This window comes from Apodemus sylvaticus, chromosome 5 (genome assembly GCF_947179515.1).
Source record: "Apodemus sylvaticus chromosome 5, mApoSyl1.1, whole genome shotgun sequence".
In the NCBI taxonomy this organism is placed as follows: Eukaryota; Metazoa; Chordata; class Mammalia; order Rodentia; family Muridae; genus Apodemus; species Apodemus sylvaticus.
In genome coordinates, this window is record NC_067476.1 from 113898804 (window position 1) to 113919073 (window position 20270).

General features: G+C 52.3%; 1 protein-coding gene across 1 annotated transcript; it reads left to right on the plus strand.

Moving 5' to 3' along the window:
* Positions 1-2270: 2270 nt before the first annotated feature.
* Positions 2271-20234, plus strand: Hspa12b (heat shock protein family A (Hsp70) member 12B). Its single transcript, XM_052183657.1, has 13 exons — positions 2271-2401; positions 8557-8616; positions 10237-10334; positions 11354-11478; positions 12626-12812; positions 13118-13222; positions 13501-13617; positions 15009-15183; positions 15903-15989; positions 16740-16844; positions 16937-17195; positions 17607-17710; positions 18591-20234. The coding sequence occupies exons 2-13, from the start codon at positions 8574-8576 to the stop codon at positions 19232-19234; spliced, it is 2049 nt and encodes a 682-aa protein (XP_052039617.1). The 5' UTR covers positions 2271-2401; positions 8557-8573; the 3' UTR covers positions 19235-20234.
* The last annotated feature ends 36 nt before the right edge of the window (positions 20235-20270 follow it).

Consider the following 20270-nt stretch of genomic DNA (forward strand, 5'->3'; position numbering starts at 1 on the left):
GTTCTTCATAAATACCTATGTGATGGTACCTGGGGCTAGGAGCATCCTAAGCAAACACAGCATCCGAAGTGAAATACAAGGGCCTAGTTTCTTCTAAAGGCCTGAAGAAGAGAGGGATGGTGGTAAGGAGGTCATAGCCAGGCCTAGCCCAATTGGAGCAAATGTTCAGAAGCTCAGGTCTGTGCCTGAGGGGCATGAGAGGTGTCGAGGCTGGGCCTGGGAAGGACAATTAGGAACACTGACCACAGGTAGTACATGCTTTGAATTATGGGATCTCCTGTGGGTTTGGCAGAGCCATGAAGAGAGCTAGATTCAAGGCATGATGGGCAGGGTTTCTGAGTTTGAAAACTCACCATTAGGAACTCACATTAGGAACTAGAAGGGTGTGCCTGGACGAGAAGGCTTCTGCTGGAAGGGGAGGCCGTGAGCGGAGGCTCAGGAAAGGGCTAAAGAAAGACTAAAAATGGCCTGAAAAGCAGAGGGCACACTCAGAGGTGACCAGCGGAGCCAGAAAGCCCTGAGAACAGTAGATAGGCCACAGTGGCACTAGGAGAGAGCAGGAGGGGGAAGGAGGGCCATCACGGAGAAGGGCAGGCACTCAGCAGTCCTTCTTCAATGTCCATTGGGCCCACACTTTCCATGGTGACAGAAGCAAACTTCTAACATGGATCAAGGATTCTTGTGAATCATCGTCTGTCTCTGTGTAGATGGTTAGGGTTAGGGTAGGGCTAGGGTTAGGGTTATGGTTAGGGTTAAGGATTATGGTTAGGGTTAGGGTTAGGGTTATGGTTAGGGTTAAGGATTATGGTTAGGGTTAGGGTTAGGGTAGGGTTAGGGTTAAGGTTAGGGTAGGGTTAGGGATTATGGTTAGGGTTAGGGTTAGGGTAGGGTTAGGGTTAGGGGTTATGGCTATGGTTATGGTTAGTGTAGGGTTAGGGTTAGGGTCAGGGTTAGTGAAGCTTTGCAAATGTGGGGCAGTGACCGAGGATGAGTGAAGCTGGACCCAGTGTTGAGGTGGAGTCACATGCAGCGAGTGCCCTGAGTTCCTCACGTGAGCTCGGGACCTGTAGCTGTGGCCCAGGGTGAAATGGATGGTGAGACCACAAATCAAGGTGCAGATGTGTTGGAGAGTTGGACCCTTGAGGAGGGCAAGCCCATGTAATCCTCTGCAAAAAGTCTTGTCAAGGAACAACTAGGCACACCCCGGGGCCCTCATCCATCTCAGAGAAGACAGGGTTGGGAGAGTGGTTGTGGGGGAGCTGCAACTGGGATATAAAGTTAATAAATTTATTAATTTTTAAAATAATCTTGTCACACATACCCTAATAGACAATTATACACAGAGAAGATATACAGTGTCATTCACATACTGCATGGGTGCATCTGTCCTCAGTCAGGGAGGGGAAACTGCTGGCTGGACACCTTGCTGTGACAGACATACCCTCCAGCCTTGACCTTAGTCAAAAAGCCCTCAGGGACAGCAGATGTGACAGTGTGGACAGCAAGCCCTAGGGAAGGGGACATTTTCTCTGGGCATAGGGAAATGTTCTAGGCAGACCAGGAGAGAAAAGGGTCTGGCAACTCCTTGTCAGCTGCTGGGTCTAGAGGAAGCAGCTGGGTCTGGAAGCAGCTGGAGCCTTTGTCGGGACAGAGGACTTGATAGATCCTGAGAGTACAGGACAAGGTAAGTCAGCTCCAGCTTGGGACAGGGCCCCAGCAAGCACCTGGCAATCAGGGCTTCCCCTACAAGTCTCCTGTCACCCCATAGGCTAGGACCTGGCCTCCAGGAGGTCCTTGTGATGAGAAGAAGGCTGTGAGCCTCATTTCAAAGGTTGAGGACTTCTCACTGCTGAGGCAAAAATGGGTGGTCTCCAGCCAGGCCGGAGGTCCCAGCCTGGACACCTAGCTTCTGCCTTCACCCAACTGGGAGTTGAGGAGACTGCAAAGACCTGGAACAGGGTCACCCTGAGTAGGAGACTAGAATATGGGCAGCAGATGCCAAGGCCCAGCACCAGGGTGGGCAGCTGGGGAAGTGCGAGCAGCAAAAGGTTTTTGAGGGTCTGGAATTCTCCACACACCCTGCTCCTCCCCCTCTGCCTTCTCCCATCTCACCATCCCACCCCCCTGTCCTGCCCTCAGAGCAGGGGAGGCACTGCTGGCCAGCAGTGCTGTTGTGTTATGAGGGAACTGGGAGGGGCTCGGGCTGGGCCCCCTCGGCTGAGCCCCGCGCAGGCAGGCCCCGCCCCGGCTCGCACATCTGGGCGGCGAGAGAGGCCATCCGGCCTGGGGGAGGGTGTGGAGACGGGCCTGGCGCACGTCGAGGGCCACTGTAGGCTCTGCTCCGGGACTCTGAGCTGACACCCAGGCGGCAAGACCCGGCGGAGCTGTCCGAGGGGCGAAGGTGAGCTGGGGAAAGACCTCTGGGCTTCCCAGAGAGTTGCAGAGGCTGCAGCCTGGGACGGGGGTCTGTGAGCCCATGGGCTGGGTGGGAGCAGATCTGCTAGTTCCTCGAGGAGGCGGGCCCGCTGGCTGGGACAGGGGGAGGCAACTGAGCTCTGGCTCCTACCTGGGGCTATGGAACCCCACTGGAGTTTTGGTCTGAACAACCGCATGCAGGGGAGGTGGGGTGGGGCCTGGCAGGAGAATCGCTGTGGACTGGGGCCTGCTCACATAACCAGTTGTGGGGACCTGTTGCCTAGGCCAGAAGTGAGACTAGGGGTTGGATGTATTTGTGTCAGGAATTGCCTCACGAGACCGGAGTCACTAAGATCCAAGGATGTCAGGATGATCAGGATGTCAATACTCCAGAGACCTCAGGTTTCTCTCAGAGAGGCTAGGGTGGGGTCTGAGCTTCTATAAGGTTAGAGGAGTTATCTGTGGAGTAAGTCTGTCGGTGGAGAAAAGACAAGGAAGGAATCCTTATCCAGACTGTCACGAACAGATAGACGGAGCCATGGAGAGTAAAAATTTTCGTTGGAGACAGTGGTCATGGAGGAGCGAGCATTAGGTGCTGGTGGAACAGAGTTTGTGCACTAATTATTCCCTGGGTGAGTACCAGAGGGGTGGTGCAGGTGTGGGAGGCAAAGCTGAGGCAGAGAGGGGCCATCGTGGCCGTTTCCATCACCCCTAGCCATCACGGGAGGGAGTGGCCTCCTCACTCCACAGCCTTTTCCTGGTCCCCTTTCCTTGAAGTCATCTCCTCATAGGGCGGGACAGCTCTTTGGGTGCCAGTTCTGATCTGATCCTGTGGCCCCAGCTGACTGTAGCCTGCTGACAGCCCTGTTGCAATAAAGCACTGGCAGGGTGGTAAGCAAGACAGCCAGGGTCCCCCAGGGTCCTGAGAAGATCTGAGTGGGTTCTTGTTCCCATGGGCATCATATAGAAACAGGAAGCCCAGCAATACTACATACCTGCAGAGTTCTGGAGACCACAGGTGCACAGCCTAATCACCCCCACGCAAGAAGAGACCCTTGGAGAACTGTGTCCATCAGGTAAAAGAATTGTAGGCTATCGTGATATCTGGAGAAGTCTCTAAGTTCTCACTTGGCCACACCCAGTCCTAGTCCCCAGTGAGTGACAGACCATGTCTGTAGGACAGCAATCAGGGATATATATAGGTCAGGGTGAATCTAAAGAGTAGGAGTCATGAGGCCAAGAGTTAAGAGCCGGCCATAGGCAGGGTTAAATGGCTGGGTCTGAATTTGGCATGTATTTTCCACTGGGAAATGGGGTGACTTTCTGTAAACCAACTTATTCTACTCAGTGACTCTCAAACTCAGATGTTGGCACGGTGAAATTAGAAAGTCCCAGGGATGGAGGTCTGTCTCCATCTGCCTCCAGCTCTGTATACTGGCCTAGCTGTTGGGAGCTAAGTTGTTCCAAGCTGTTTAGTCAGCATTCTCTTCAGGTGGTTTTTGGGACACATGCATGGCACAGTGGGAAAGCCTTGAGGACACACAGGGCACATGTGTGTCCTTGCACAGCTAGGCCCTTTACCACCACCTCTTAGGGATCTGTGGAAACTGTCACAATTTGCTTCAGTTCCTACCTCTGTCAAAAAGAAGTCAGGGTAGGGACAATAAAATTCCTAGGAAGACCCAGTACTAGTCCACATAGAAAAGCAAAGGGCACTGTCCACACATGCCCAGCTTCCTGCCTGTCCCTGCACCTGTCATACTTGGGACTTGGTCCTCTCAAGCCCAATGTCACCCATTATACTGAGGTACAGAAAGGTGACACACTCATGTCAGGTGACATAATGGGAGGCATAGGCATCTACTCGTTACATGGAATTAAGCCTTAGATGAACAACTCAAGTCTTTTTCTCTTGGAATTTCAAGGTTATTTTCCACCAGCCAATAAGCGTGGCCCAGAAAATCAATCCATCATCCATCCACCCATCCATCCATCCATCCAAGTGGTTCTCAGCACCTAATTCAAATCTATGACAAATGCTCAATACACGTTGTGGTGGGCTTTGATGCCATGACACACCAGTAAATACAGTCAGTTCTCAAGAAAGAGGAAAGCCTGGTTTGTGGTTTTTATCAATTTCTTCAGTGTAAATATTCCTAGCGTGGCTGCTTTTGAGCTAAAATCACTTTGTAAGTGGATGTACAACTAATTTACAATGTCAGCTCTGGAGAGTTGGTGGTACCCAGCTGTAGAGTACCCCTCTTACCCTGAGCTGGGCTCTGTCCTGACTCCCGGGGCTCTTATGGGTCCCCTCTATCAGCTCTGCTTTTTCTCAGCATCATCCCATAGCCACATCCAGCCTGCATCCTTCCCTAATTCTGACCCCTGGTGCAGCCAACTGTGCATCTCCGAGAATCTAGAAATCTCCATGGTGATGACCACACGGGTGTACCCTGTATAGACAAGAGTCTACAAGAATCTGGCTGTCTTTCCATTGATGGGGCTGGGTGTGTTCAGATGGTGTGTGCAAGGGAGGATCCTGGTGTGCATGGGTGTGCCGCTGCCGGACTCTGTGTCTGCCTGTGTTCTCTTAGCAAAACTTCCTGATCGGCTACAGAGAGTGGCCTCCACCTTTCTTTAAAGGGGTAGCCAGGCTCATAGGTAAGAGCAGTCGCCCACACTTTGTAGGCCACCGAGCACGGAGAACACTTGACCATTAGTTAAATGATAAGGAGAGTCTGAATTACCCTAGGAATCTCATTAAAATATAGGTTCTGGTTGGCAGTGGTGACCCATGCCTTTAATCCTAGCACTTGGGTGGTAGAGGTGGACAGATCTCTAAGTTTGAGGCCAGCCTGGTCTACAGAGCAAATTCCACGGCAGCCAGAGCTATAGAGAAAAACCCTGTCTCAGAAAAAAAGAAAGAAAGAAAGAAAGAAAGAGAGAGAGAGAGAGAGAGAGAGAGAGAGAGAGAGAGAGAGAGAAAGAAAGAAAGAAAGAAAGAAAGAAAGAAAGAAAGAAAGAAGGAAAGAAAGAAAGAAGGAAAGAAAAGAAAAGAAAAGAAAAGAAAAGAAAAGAAAAGAAAAGAGGGAAGGGGAGAGAAAGAGGGAGAGATATGTTTTGACTCAGCAGGATAACAATGGAGTCTGCATTACCACAAGCCCCTGGATAGGAAGGACAGTGACGCCAGTGCTGTGGGACCTGAGGTCACACTGAGTAACAAACTAGTGATGAGTTGCAGGTACTTGTGTAGAGCTTGGGCCCTAGAACCTAACAAATTCAAGCTCAAATAACTCCATGTTAGAAACCAAGATATAACCATGGTTTATAATAATTATATTTATAATAAATAATAAATAAATAACCTTAGGCCAGTAAATCAACTCGGACAAGCAAGCTGGCTCATGAGGTAAAAGCACTCACATGCAAACCTGCAGTTTTACTTGAGTTGATCCCTGGAATTCATGGAAAAGTTGAAGGGGAGAAGGGACTCCCAGAAGTTGTCCCCTGACATCCCATGTGACCACAGACACGTGTGGCCCATAATCAACTTCTCCCCTCTAAAATAATAATTAGAAATTTAGAAATTTGTTTTAAAATGAGAACACATGAACACCCAACCTGCCTTGCTTCCGTCCAGGCAGTCATATCCACCCCCCCTCGGCCGGGCCTGCCTGGTCACTCGCCCCCCTCGGCCGAGCCTGCCTGGTCACTCACTCAGCTTTATCTGGGATTATCTGTCTTGGCCCAGTAGGGCAGGGGTTTGCTATCCTAAGGACTTCATTAAATTTTTTACTTGTTTATTTAATTTGTGTGAGTATTTTGCCTGTGCACCACATGTGTGCCTGATGCCCACAGAAGTCAGAAGAGGGCTGGATCCCTGTAGCTGGAGTTGTAGATGGATGAGAGCCACCATATAGGCGCTGGGAACAGAACCCAGGTCCTCTGTAAGAACAACAAATCCTCTTAACTGTTGAGCCATCTCTCCAGCCTGTTTCTTTCATGTAGCCCCACCCTCTTCTCTTGCTGGGTCCGTCACAGTCCTTGGTCAGCCTACTTCCACCGGCCCAGCCTCCTGGTGACCTTTCTCCCCCTTCCCTCCCACCCCTCTTCCTTCCAGACTCCCATGACAATGCCTCTCTAATGTACACCTTGAACTCACAGACTTCTCCCCATCTCCAGACTGCATATCTGATTGCTTGGTTTTTCACCTCAGTTTGAAACTGTATCCACACCCTGCCCCTTTCTGCTGTCAGCCGGGCCTGCCATGGGTCTTCTCTATCCTCCCCTCCACCCCCCAGCTTACAGCACACAAGTTTTCTCCTATGGCTCACTTAGCAGGTCTGATTAGCTCTGCCGATTCAAACCACTGCCCCCGAAATGTCTCCACTCTGAGGTGCACATCCACCATCATCTGTAGCCTGGAGACCTATGGCGACCAGGCTGATTTCCTACCTCCACACTGTTCTCAGGCAGCCAGAGAACAAACTGCAAATGTGGTCATGCTCCATCTGACCCTGCAACTTCTAAACCTCAAAGATTTCCTGTTGCCTGTCACATAAAACCCAGTCTAAAGGAGGGTGCAGCCCAGTTCTCTCCCACAGTTTCATCATCCTCACATCCATGCTATGCTCAGCATTCCCAAAGTTACTTTCTGATTCTTGTCTGATCATGATCACCTGAATCCCCAGAACAGGCACAGATCACAGTTTCCTAAGCCATAGCTAGTGATCCCATTCTGAGGATACCTGACTAAACAGATAAAAGGAAAATCTGGTAGCAATAAGTTTTCAGAATGTTCAATGACCAAAATTTACTTCAAAAATCAAAATCTGAATAAATCTGATTGTCTCTGGCAGTGCTGGCCCACAGCAGCCTTGGCTCTGAAGACACCACTCTCTTCACACCGTGCCCGCCCATTCACCACGAGTTTAGTGGAAGCTGACAGAAACACCTCAGTTCAGATTTGATGCTGGTCTGTGGCAGGAGTAACAGTGTTTTTACATACAAAATTATGTAGCTCTCACGTGACTCCTTACAGAAACATGCTGGTTTAATTACAGAAAACAAAGACTTTTAACATTCTCCTACCACCTTTCCTTAGGATAAATATCACTGGATTGTATTAAGTTAGAAAAAAATTTGTTGGGTTTCTTTTGTTGTTTTTGTTTTTTAAAGGATGTTTGATTTTTATGACTTTTTACCTCATGTACGGATGCTTGGCCTGCATGTGCATGTCTGTACACCATTTTCGTGCCTGGTGCCCCCAGATGCCAGAAAGGGGCTTCGGATTCCCCCGGACCTAGAATTGCAGACAGTTGTGAACTGCTGTGTGGGTGCTGGAAGTGACCCCTGCTCCTCTGAGAGAGCAGCTTTTACCCATTGGGCCATCTCTCCAGCCATGACAATGTCTCATTTTAAAGATCACTGATTGAGTTGCTGAGTTGTTTCATTAAAAATAAATAGATGAATGAATTTTGGCTTGAGATTAGAACAGAATTTCCTGCAGTTTCTGAAATAGAATTAAAACTACTTCTGTCATATTGTATTGTGTAGTTATGTGAAGCAGCTTACTTAGCTTGATCAAAATCAAAATATCAGTCAACTTTGACAAATGTTGAAGATGCTTTACATCCTCAATATCAAATATTTAGCTGATATTTATGTATTGGTTTTCTTGAGACAGGTGTCATGTATCCTAGACTACCCTTCAGCTTGATATGTAGCCAAGGTGAATCTTGAATTCCTGACCCTTTTGTGTCTACCTTCCAAGCACTGAGAGTAGAGGCTTGAGCCACCATGCGTGTGTACAAGTGTACACACACACACACACACACACACACACGCAGTTCCTACAGAGCAAATATCACTTTTGAGCAAGCCTGGCCTATGGAGACTGAGCTTTAAACAATATAAAGAAATTTGGTTAGATATGATAACAGAATTGTTAGGGTGCTTTTCAAAATGTGATGATGACACCTTTATCTCTGAGAGAGACACACTCAAGAGTTTAGAGGAGAAATAGCATGTTGGGGATTAGTGTCAAATGACTCTGGAACAGAATAAAGAAATAGCAGGAATAGCATTCAGAGAGCGGGTGGAGAAGTAAGCCTCATTCTGTTTGTTTGTTCTTGTCCACAGCTACAGAAACTGCAAGGATGTTGACTGTCCCGGAAATGGGCCTGCCAGGGCTGTACATCAGTAAGACCCCTTCTGCTCATCCGCCTACCACCCCACTTGCCTCTGAATGGAGACTACTAGCTACTGCCCCATTGCCTCTCTCAGCAGAGGTTCCTGAGAGTCATTCTATAAATCCCACTCTGTGTTTGTGTGTGTGTGTGCACACACACGTGTGTGTAGGGGTGACCTGTGTATACAAAGTATCTGAGACCCCTGTGTGGGAGTGCCTGTGCATCCTCTTGTCTGTATGAAAAGGCCTTGCATATGCTTTTTTTCATGTGTGTGCATGGGACCCTTTGTGAGTGTGCACGTGGATCCATGTGCACAGCGCCTGTGTGATTTGAGTGTCTGCAGGTGAGCCTGTGAGCTCTGAACCCTATATATCGTTTCTCATCTGAACATAGGCTTTGTGCTCTCCGCAGGGTGGGAGGCCAGCAGGCAGGAGGGACACTCCTCAGGAAGTCCATTCACAAAGACCTGGTGGGCCGGGCCCTTCCTTCCTGCCTCCCTTCCCAGCTCAAACCCCAGCAGCTGCCTCTTACATTAGAGCTGACAGCAGGGAGGGCCTAGTCTGCCCTGGGTCCCCAGAGGAACTGAAGCTGTGCCGGGTGCTTTGTACAGACCCACACGTACATGCCTGGGCTATCACAGGACCACTGTCAGGGATCACTTGGTTGGGCTGAGGGAGCACAGCCTGTCCTGGCCCAGGATACAGCCTATTAGACCCACTGACACGGGTCTTCATGCCAGACCCTACCACTTCTGTTGCCAGCCTTCCTAGCTCCATCCATTGATATCCGGGTCTCGGTGCCACTCCCTCCCATGACCCTTAACAAACCTTAGTGTGATAGTGACTTGGTAGACAGGTGTCCAGCTAGGCTGGCCTTTCCGTCCCACAAGTGTCTAATTCAAACCAGACCCTCCCAGAGACTGCTCTGCCTCCTAGTCCCTAGAGTCTAGCCCAGGCCTGGCCCTTCAGGACCATCTCAGGAACCCTTCTGCCCCCGATGCTAATGTGCATGTATGCATGTGTGCTGGGACAGGTAGTCAAAACCCCTGGTGCTGTGGACATCACCAAACAGAGCTGGGCTGGGGGTGGATGCTGCCTTCCCCTTCTGGTCCTGTCTGTGCCTTTGGGACACGAAGAAACTCCCTTAAGTCCTGATTAGAACCATGTGGCCCAACTTAATAGCAGAAAGCAACAGCCTGCTTCTGGGCCGAATGCCCTATGGCACAGCATCTGTAGTCCCCTCCAGTCTGCCACAGGAGCCCATCTGCCCATCCTCCTGCCTGCTCATATCTAGACCTGTCTTTCACTACAAAATGCTTCCTTGCCTCTCCTGTTCTTCTTGGGCTTAAAGGGGGACTGGGAGGCTATGCCCAGGTGATAGATACACAAGTCAGCATCCAGGGAGATGGCTGCTTCTGGCTGATCCAGGCAGGCACTGAGACCCTACCCTGTGTCATGTCTGTCCTTCCTTTCCCCTCCAGTCTTCCTTCCTTAGTGAGTGGTCCTTGGCCTCAGCCAGGCTCAGTGAGAACAGAGCCCTTCCCCCACCCCACCCCACCCCCGCCCCACCCCCGACTTGGGCTCCTGCTTCCCAGGTTGCTCTGGGGTGACTTGACCTCTCTCTCCTACAGGCTCTAGCCCAGATAGATCCCCAGTGCCCAGCCCTCCCGGCTCCCCAAGGACCCAGGAAAGCTGTGGTATCGCTCCCCTCACGCCTTCACAGTCTCCAGTAAGCCATGATGGGGAATTTCGGTGGTAGATGGTCTGGGTGGTACAGGGAGGATGGTGCTGCCTGGCAGAGCTGCGGCAGGAACAAGACTGGAGAAAAGTAACGAGGAAAGGAGCTTCCCTGACCCTGTTCCTCTGGCATCCACACACACTGCAGCTGTGCCCAGGCACCTCCTACGGGGCCTCACATACATACCTGGGTCATCACAGGACCTCTGCCAGGGGTCACTTGACTGACTGGTCTAGTGATTGTGGTCCCCCCATGGCCTCCAGCTATAGGTGCAACAATTCTACTGAAAACAGAAGCTCCAGGCAACTCACTCCGACTGCTCTTTGTAGCAGGATGACTCCCAGGAGCCACTGTGGCTGACCTGTTTAGACAAACATGTGACTTTTCTAGGTCCTCAGAGCACTGCTTCTGCCAACCAGAGGCCTAACAGACTCTAAATTCCATCTCAAAGAGATGCATAGTGTGAAAAATATTTAGAAACTGCACAACTGAAGTTTCTAAGACAAAGCCTCTCTCTCCACAGCCTTCCTGGGTCACCTCCCCTATATGGCTTGGGGTCCCTCTCATTTTCAGGGAGCTCAGACCAAGCCTGGGAGAAATACAGGGACGAGGCCCCTCCTTTCTTCCAGTTTGTGTCACAAAAGCAGGAGGTCAAAGATGCACATCTGTATATTAGAAAGCAGCCCAGAAGAGCTAATCACTCCCAGCAGGGCAAGGCTAGTTGCAGGCTGTGAAAACGGCTGAGATGGAGGTGGGCCGAGCGCGTCTGGGCAGAAGTCAGGTGAACTGGAAGCTAGAGAGCAGCCATTTCAACCCCCGACTGCCATGGCTACCTGGTAGGCCTTGGCCCATCAGAGCTGGTAGCACACAGCCAGGTCTCAGCCTGGAGGTGGGCTGCAAAGCCAGGAAGGAGGGCCTGCGGGACCGGGACAAAGGTGCTTTGGGCCACAGGCAGTGAGGGGGAGGCATTCTTGTTAGCTATTGCCTGACTTTAGGTCTTGGACTTGCAGAAGCCAGAGGCCCGAGCTCCACAGCAGGCTTCCTTCTCTGTGGTTGTGGCCATCGACTTTGGAACCACATCCAGTGGCTATGCCTTCAGCTTTGCTAGTGACCCTGAGGCCATCCACATGATGAGGTGAGGGCAGCTGGGCTGGGAGCCTGGGCTGAAGAAGGGACTTCCAACTCTGGTATAGGCCTGCTCTTAGGGACAGGGCCTTCCTTATCAGAGCCCTTTGCTCCTCACTGGCCAAAAGGCTAAAGAATGGACCTCGAGTCTGAGCTTTAGCCTTGTTTGGAGCACTCCCACCCACTACAGAAATGTTGGGTTTCATAGATTTAATTTTTATTTGCAGGGCTGGACATCAAACCCAGGGCCACATGTTACACAAGTGGTCTTGGACTATATCCCCAACCAAGGACTTTACTTTAGGGATGTAGGTTTAATTGTGTGTATATATGTATAGTGTGCACATGCACATACATATTAAGGCCAGAGGCTAACAGGCATCTTTGTCATTCTGTTCCTTGTTTTATTGACACAGGGCCTCTCACCAGACCCCGAGCTCACCTATTGACTAGACTAGCTGGCTCTGGAGCTCTGGAGCCCCACTGATCCCACTCCTCACCCCTTCCTCCCAGTGACAGGGTTATAGGTGCCACCATGCCCAGCCCAGGGCATAGAAAGGAGGGGAGGAAGGGAGGGAGGGAGGAAACGAAGGAATCGTGAAAGACCCTGAAGTGATTTGACCTTGGAAAACAACCTTGAGAACTACACAGTGACTGGCCTAGAGATGGCTTCTGCTTGGGTCCCAGAGAAACACATCAGGAGGCCAGACACAGGCTACTGAACAGCTTGTTGCTCACAATATGGAGGAGAGGCCCAATGGCACCCTGCCCACAGGTGTCTCAGGGCCCCTTGGATACTTGGGATTCCAGGGATAGCTTTATAGAGGGATGTGAATTGGTACCTTTTGGTTTTCATGAGACCCTAAGCGATGTGTACTACTATTATTCTGGCGGAGGGTGTGTGTGTGTGTTGGGGGGCGGAGTTTTTGAGAGATGGTGTCACTCTGTAGATTGGGCTGGCATCATCCCTCCTCAACCTTCTGCATGCTGGGATTACAGTTGCACTCCCACTTCCATTATTTTCATTTTACAGATGGAAAAACATGTAGTGGGGGAGGGAAGCTTTGTTCTGCTCTTGGTCACACAGCTGGCCCCAGGGCCAGCACCCAAGTGGAAGGAGGTTGCCTCTGGCTCCCTGACTGCCTTTGTCTTCACAGGAAATGGGAGGGAGGGGACCCAGGTGTGGCCCACCAGAAGACCCCCACCTGCCTGCTGCTGACCCCGGAAGGCATCTTTCACAGTTTTGGCTACACTGCCCGTGACTACTACCACGACCTAGACCCCGAGGAAGCTCGTGACTGGCTCTACTTTGAGAAGTTTAAGATGAAGATCCACAGTGCCACTGTGAGCCTGTGTGGCCGGCTCCTGCTCGAGAAGGAACAGTCAGTCAGTGGAGAGCAGGGCAGAGCTGACAGGCCAGCGGAATGGCTTGATGGGGCCAGAGGGTGAGGTAGAGATAGGACAGAGGGCAAGGCTCCCACTGTGCGTTTCATGAGGATGGGTCAGGGGAGCAAGTGGTGGAACTAGAGCAGAGGTAAGGGAAGACCGTCAGAAGAGGAGAAGCAAGGGACACGGGTGACTATTGGGAGGAAGTCATCAGGAAACAGGACACCTTTGGCCTCCTGCAGAATGGCCCTGTGTCTTACCAGGATCTTACCTTGAAGACCCAGCTTGAGGCGGTAAATGGAAAGAAGATGCTGGCTCTGGAGGTGTTTGCTCATGCCCTCCGTTTCTTCAAGGAGCATGCCCTGCAGGTGTGTTGCTCTTCCCAACCCGCTGACTGGGGTGGGGACACCCTAGCCCCCTACTCCCTTCCTCTCCCCTCATCCCACCGTGTCCAGATGAGTGGTCACCTCCAGGTCACAGCCCATCTCCAATTTCCTGTCCTGTCTCTTAGAACTTGGACTTGGGCCCAGGTGAAGGTCAGACTTCTCACTCCCAAGCTGGTTTGATTAGTCCTTCCATCTCCCAGGGAGATCGGACAGTGATTCAGGCCCTCACTCCCCCGCACCCCCCCCCCCGCCCCTTGCAGGAGCTGAGAGAGCAGAGCGAGTGTATGCTTGGGAAGGACGCTGTGCGCTGGGTGCTGACCGTGCCTGCCATCTGGAAACAGCCAGCTAAACAGTTCATGAGAGAGGCTGCCTACCTGGTGAGGACTTGCAGGCGGAACTGTGCCCCACCCCTACCCAACTGACCTTGGGTGTAGCCCACACCTCATCTACCCTGCCTCCCAGAGGACCACAGAATCATTGTGTGAAGATATTCAGATATTCACCATTCCCTTGCTAGTATTTTGGAGAGCTATTGTCCCCAGGAAGTGGGGTGGGGTGGGTGACCTGCAAAAACCAGAGCAGCTGGACAAGAGGTATAGGCCATCATAGATAGTGTCAAGTTCCCGAGATGCAGAGGCTAAGATGGGGAGCATTGTGCATCTAGTCTGTCGAAGACGGAGGATCAAGACCAGGTAGTTCTGAGCAAGGGCTTGCTGGAGTCTAGCTCCAGCCGTTCCACAGGATGCCACAGATAGACAACTGTGGTGCTGAATTGGCCACAGTGAGGCCAAATGTGTGCTGCCTTCCTACCACAGAGAAGGTGGGGTTCGGACACTACCCTCCACAGTGGGGACAGAGGTCTCACAGAGCAAGTTGGGTTGCTTGGCTCTGCCCCTGAGGCCTTGAGGGACAAACCCCTAGGAGATCTAAAAGGTTATCTCAAGCCTACCTTGGGCCTTCTTGGAGATACCAATATGCCTGTAGCTGGGCGCCAGATGACAGGACTGGGTGGCTACGCTTGTCCCAAGAAGGGAGTGACCTTAGGCACAGAGAGCCTCTCTGCGGGGTCCAGGTGTCCCCAGACAGAACAAACGTGGCTGCCCACTTACCTGCCCTGCTCTCTCCACACTGCTCCTGTGCCAGCTCTGAAAGGGCTAGCCCTGGGCAAGAAGCCTCCACTCCCACCTATCTCCCTCTTCCTAACCTGCTCAGAATGCATGGAATTCCACAGAGTCTAAACTCTCTGGAGAGAGCCTTTGTCCTGCTGCAGGAAATGACAGATCTGGAGTGCTTCTCCCCTACCCCACTAGCCTGTCACGGTGCCTGGAATTTCACTGTTTCCTTCCTGAGATAGCAGATTCTCTGGGAACAAAGTTCTCCTGGGAGTGGGACAACCTATGACCAATATCTGACAGCAGCCTGGTGAGCCCAGCAGTGTCCCACTGTCCCCTCCAGTCTACCGCACCCAGCCACCCACCCACCCATGCTCGAATTTCTCCAGTAACACCGCAGCCAGCACTTGGCTAGCCAGCTCTGCACCTCAAATGGGAAAGCTGCTGCCATACCTTGTGCTGCTCTGTAGCCTGACTCGCTGACTGGGCCTTCCCTAGCCTGACCTCATGCTGGTTGTGAGGCAGCTTCGGCTGTGTGTGACATGAAGGGACCTGACAGGCTTAGCATGGATGGTGTGTGATAGGGGAGAGGTGAGAGCAGGCAGGCCCCAGAGTGCCATCTTATATGACAGGCTATGGTACTGGCCTATCCCCAGGCTGGCCTGGTGTCTCGAGAGGATGCAGAAAAACTACTCATTGCCCTGGAGCCCGAGGCTGCCTCTGTCTACTGTCGAAAACTTCGCCTGCACCAGCTCATGGACCTGAGTAGCCGGACGGCAGGTGGTGGGCGCCTGGGCGAGCGGCGGTCCATTGACTCCAGCTTCCGACACGGTGAGCTGCCCAGGGTGGCTGCCCAGTGCTGAGTTTGATGGCAAGTGCCCTTGGAAGGTCAGAGAGTCAAGGAAACTGGAGAGTTGGTTACATGTGGGAGGAAGAAGTGAGAGTCACCATCCTGAGGGAACCCAATCAGAGGCAGGAATATCCCTGGTAGAGTTGGGGCGGGGGGAGGGGGGGTGGGGGGACCATAACCCTAGCTCCAGAACCCCAGGTTAAGGACAATCCCACTTTTGACCAGGGAAACAAGAGTCTGCAGGTGCTCTATGGACACTAACAAGGGGGCAGGCTGGGTCCCAGCTTCCTCTTCAAAGGATTTTCTTTAAACAGCCACTCTCTCAACTGTTACCCCACATGTCAGCCCTGCCCTACCCTGCCCCTCAGCAGCCAAAGCTCTCGCACCAGGCACTGAGGTCAAGGACAACTATAGTCAGTTTTGGTTTTCCTCCTAAATGTGACATCCCTGGCAGGGAGAGGCCCCAAGCCCTGAACTTCCCTGGGACAGCTGGCGATACCTACCACCTAGATTCTTCAAGGTCTCTTGGGCTTACTCTCTCTGGGTCATGGAAATGTCCTGTGTCCAGAAATGCTTCTAGCTGCTTCTAGTGTCTGGTGTTTGGAGTCATCCTTGTTGCTGTGCTCTGGACAGCCTTGGTGAGGGCAAGGGTTGAGACCGGTAGCTTCTAACCTCACTCTCTTGCTGTACCCAACCTCAGCCCGGGAGCAGCTGCGTAGGTCTCGCCACAGCCGAACCTTCCTGGTGGAGTCTGGTGTGGGAGAACTGTGGGCAGAGATGCAAGAAGGTGAGGCAGCAGGGTGTGAAGGAACCCCTCAGGCCATGCAGAGAGCCTCTGGGGTGCGGCAAGGGCACACCCGTGAAGCTTACCTCTTCCCTCAGTCCGCTGGACCCCATCCTCCACACAGCTGCACCCCTCACTCATTCCTTCAGAAGATTCGGTTCCGTGTTCAGCCCTCACATCATCCCTTGCACACTCTGCATCCTTATTTGGTGGCTTAAGATGAAGCCCTTCATCCCTCTCCCTTCCACTCTGTCCCCCAAAGCTGAGCTTGGAACCGGGAGCAGGGTTGGAAGCTAGGGAGGAGGCGGTGTAAGACTAAAGGTGAGAGACAGGCCCTTAACTTTTTAAAATTACTTTACATCCCTACTGAAACTCTCTCCTCTCCTCCCAGTGTCCTCCCTCCCATCCCCCCATCCACTTATCCTCTTTCTCTTCAGAAAAGAGGAGCCCCCCCCCCCCATGGATATCAACCAGCCTCGGCATATCCAGTTGCAGTAAGACTAGGTGCATCTTCTCCTTTTGAGGCTAGACAAGGCAGCCCAGTAGGGGGAAAGGGCCCTAAAGGCAGGCATCAGCTCCCCTGTTCAGTCCCACATGAAAATCAAGCTATATACAACTGTTACTTTTGTGCAGAAGGTCTAGCCCCATGCATGCTCCCTGGTTCGTAGGTCAGTCTCTGTGAGCCCCGACGGGCCCAGGTGAGTTGATTCTGCAGGTCAGGCCCTTAATGTTTCCCTGTATTGGCCGGCGCAGGGGACCGCTACATGGTGGCAGACTGCGGGGGTGGCACTGTGGACCTGACGGTACACCAGCTGGAGCAGCCTCATGGAACCCTGAAGGAGCTCTACAAGGCTTCTGGCAAGTAGACCAGCAAGCACCCTCCACCCCGCTCGCACAGGTCCCCTGGTGGCAGATATGGTAATGACACACCATCTCCTACCCTGCTGCAGGCGGCCCTTACGGCGCAGTAGGCGTGGACTTGGCCTTTGAGCAGCTGCTCTGTCGCATATTCGGGGAGGACTTCATCGCCAAATTCAAAAGGCAACGGCCAGCAGCTTGGGTGGATCTAACCATTGCCTTCGAGGCCCGCAAACGGACGGCAGGCCCACACCGTGCGGGGGCGCTCAACATTTCGCTCCCCTTCTCTTTCATTGACTTCTACCGCAAGCAACGAGGCCACAATGTGGAGACCGCCCTGCGCAGGAGCAGGTGGGCCCAGGGCCAAGAAGGCTCAGGCAGCGTTTGCTAATGTGGCCTGCTCTTGAAAGGGAGAGTCGTGGGCCCCGGGGCCCCAGCAGTCAGGAGTTAGCAGCCCAAAGTGGTGTCATAAGGGATGGAGGCTGAAATTTTATCTTCTCCCTGTCCCAGCCCCATTACTCAATGTTCTGGACTCCTCTATTCTTAAGGGTAAGTTGTTCTGCCATCTCACATGAGTCACATGAGCCAAGCAGACAGCAGAGTGGGACAGAGAATAAGAGCAAGTGTCCACCTTTATACAGCATGTGAACAATCACATCTGCACTTCCTGCTGGGCATTCCCATGGCGGTATGGGTCGGAAACAAGGACCCCTCTCTAGAGGCGGCGGCAGCAAACAGCTGCGTCTCCTTCACCACCCACAGTGTGAACTTCGTGAAGTGGTCCTCCCAGGGGATGCTCCGGATGTCCTGTGAGGCTATGAATGAGCTGTTTCACCCCACAGTCAGCGGGATCATCCAACACATAGGTGAGTGCACAGAGCCCCATTCATCACCCACTTCAGGTTCAGAAAAAAAATTCTCATTTATGCCTGCAAACCACCATACTACACCTTACCCTAGGACGAAACCCAGAATCATCTATGGTATCTGGAGCAAACAACATATGTCGATTAGTCCTGCTGTGTTAAAGGAGGCCTCCCACCATTTCCCCGCTTTGTAAATGGGATTAAATGAGCTGATAGTGTGTAGAGTGGACACTGTCCTGAATAGTGTGAATACATTCCTAATTCTTAGCTCTTCACAGGATGAAGACATAGCAAAGGAGTAGGATGTTGGGGGCTGTCAGGACCACCGAGGAGTGCCAGAAACCTTCATTGAAAGAGCTTTCTATTTAATACCTGGTTTTTATATGCTTTAAGAATATCCGTGGGAGCCGGGGATGGGGGGTGGGGGGGTGTATGATGCACGCCTTTAATCCCAGCACCTGGGAGGCAGGGCAGGCAGATTTCTGAGTTCAAGGCCAGCCTGGTCTACAGAGTGAGTTCCAGGACAGCCAGGGCTACACAGAGAAACCCTGCCACCCTGTCTCCAAAAAAAAAAAGAAAGAAAGAAAGAAAAAAAAAGAAAAAAAAGAAAAAGAATATGGTAGGGTCAGGGCGTGGTGGCACATGTCTTTGATACCAGCTCTCAGAGGCAGAGGCAGGCAGATCTCTGAGTTTGAGGACAGCCAGGCCTACAAATCGAGTTCTAGGACACCCCGGGCTCTGTTACACAAAGAAACCCTGTCTTGAAAACCCAAACCAAACCAGAGAACTAGTGGGGGCAGCAGAAATGGTGAAATGGTGGGTCTTAGTGACTGTCTCCTTCCCTCTCTTCCTGAACTCCATCCCTGTCCCTGCCTTGCAGAGACGCTGCTGGCTAAGCCTGAGGTGCAGGGTGTGAAGTTGCTATTCCTGGTGGGCGGCTTTGCGGAGTCTGCGGTGCTGCAGCATGCGGTGCAGGAAGCGCTGGGCACTCGTGGCCTGCGCGTTGTAGTCCCTCACGACGTGGGCCTCACCATCCTCAAGGGAGCAGTGCTCTTCGGCCAGGCACCTGGGGTGGTGCGAGTGCGCCGCTCCCCGCTCACTTACGGTGTGGGCGTGCTCAATCGTTTTGTGCCTGGCCACCACCCACCGGAGAAATTGCTGGTTCGGGATGGGCGCCGCTGGTGCACGGATGTCTTTGAGCGCTTCGTAGCAGCAGAGCAGTCGGTGGCCCTAGGAGAGGAGGTGAGGCGCAGCTACTGTCCTGCACGCCCGGGCCAGCGGCGTGTGCTCATCAATCTGTACTGCTGTGCTGCGGAGGATGCGCGCTTCATCACTGACCCTGGAGTGCGCAAGTGTGGTGCACTCAGCCTGGAGCTTGAGCCTGAAGGCTGCACAGGCACTTCCCCTAATCGCCGAGAGATCCGTGCTGCCATGCAGTTTGGCGATACTGAGATTAAGGTCACTGCCGTGGATGTCAGCACCAATCGCTCTGTGCGGGCAGCCATCGATTTTCTTTCCAACTGAGGGTGCACGCTTCGGTGGGGGACACAAGAACATTCTAGTTTTTACAGCAGCGCCCCTTTTTCGGGGTAAGAACTCGCGGAAACTCGCTTTAGGGCTGTGCCATGATCTGCTGACTGGAACACAAGAATTCCCCTTACCCCAAGAGGCGAGGTGGTCTAAGAGATTTCTAAGAAGTTTGCTTAGAGGGTGAGCCTGGCTTGGCGAGTGTGACCACGAAGACAGACTGCAACAGAGACTAAACACTGGCCTGAACTTGACGTTAGGCGAAGCTGCTGAGGGGCTGAACTGGCACTGAAGGGTTAGAGTTCGCTAACTGTTGAGTTCACGCCACAGGAAGCCCAAGAGAGCAATCTCATTCGGGGTGGGGGTGGGGTGGGGGGGCAGTGTTAGGCCCATGCTAGAGGGACAGGTGTGATGGCACCTTTCAGGACGTGTGACTGTTAATTGTGGCTGCACTGCCACAGTGAAAGCAGTTTGGAGATGTGGACACAGCATGCTCAAAGGACCTACAGGAAAGCTATAAATGACCCATTTGCCCCAGCCCAGCCACAGGAGGACACTGCCACATATCAGTATACTATACTATTAGGAAATCTGACCAATCAGTTCATCCAAATGTGAAATGTCAGACACTTCCTGCCAACCATGGCATAAGACAGCTTTCCCTGCCTGAGAACTTACCCTACGGTGAAAATAAAGTTTGCAAGGTAAGGAAAAGAACAGCCTTCCAGAAGCACCAGAGTAGGGACCCCATAAGTAGAAGCAGTGTATGAATACTAGAAGACAGTTGTCCGCTGCACAGATCAAAGGGACGTGGCCAGGAGTTGTGGCTCTCTCCATGTCCAGCATCCCTGAGTTCCTGGGGACTGCTTTACATTCTAGACTCCTCCCCACTCAAGAAACTAGTCCCAAGACCCAAAGACATCCATGTCCTCATGGTGCAGGTGCCACAATATGGTGCAGAACCTTCCTTGTGATCATGTAGGCCCATCTAGGAAGGATAGGGTAATCTTCCAACCCCACAGAACAAAAAGCC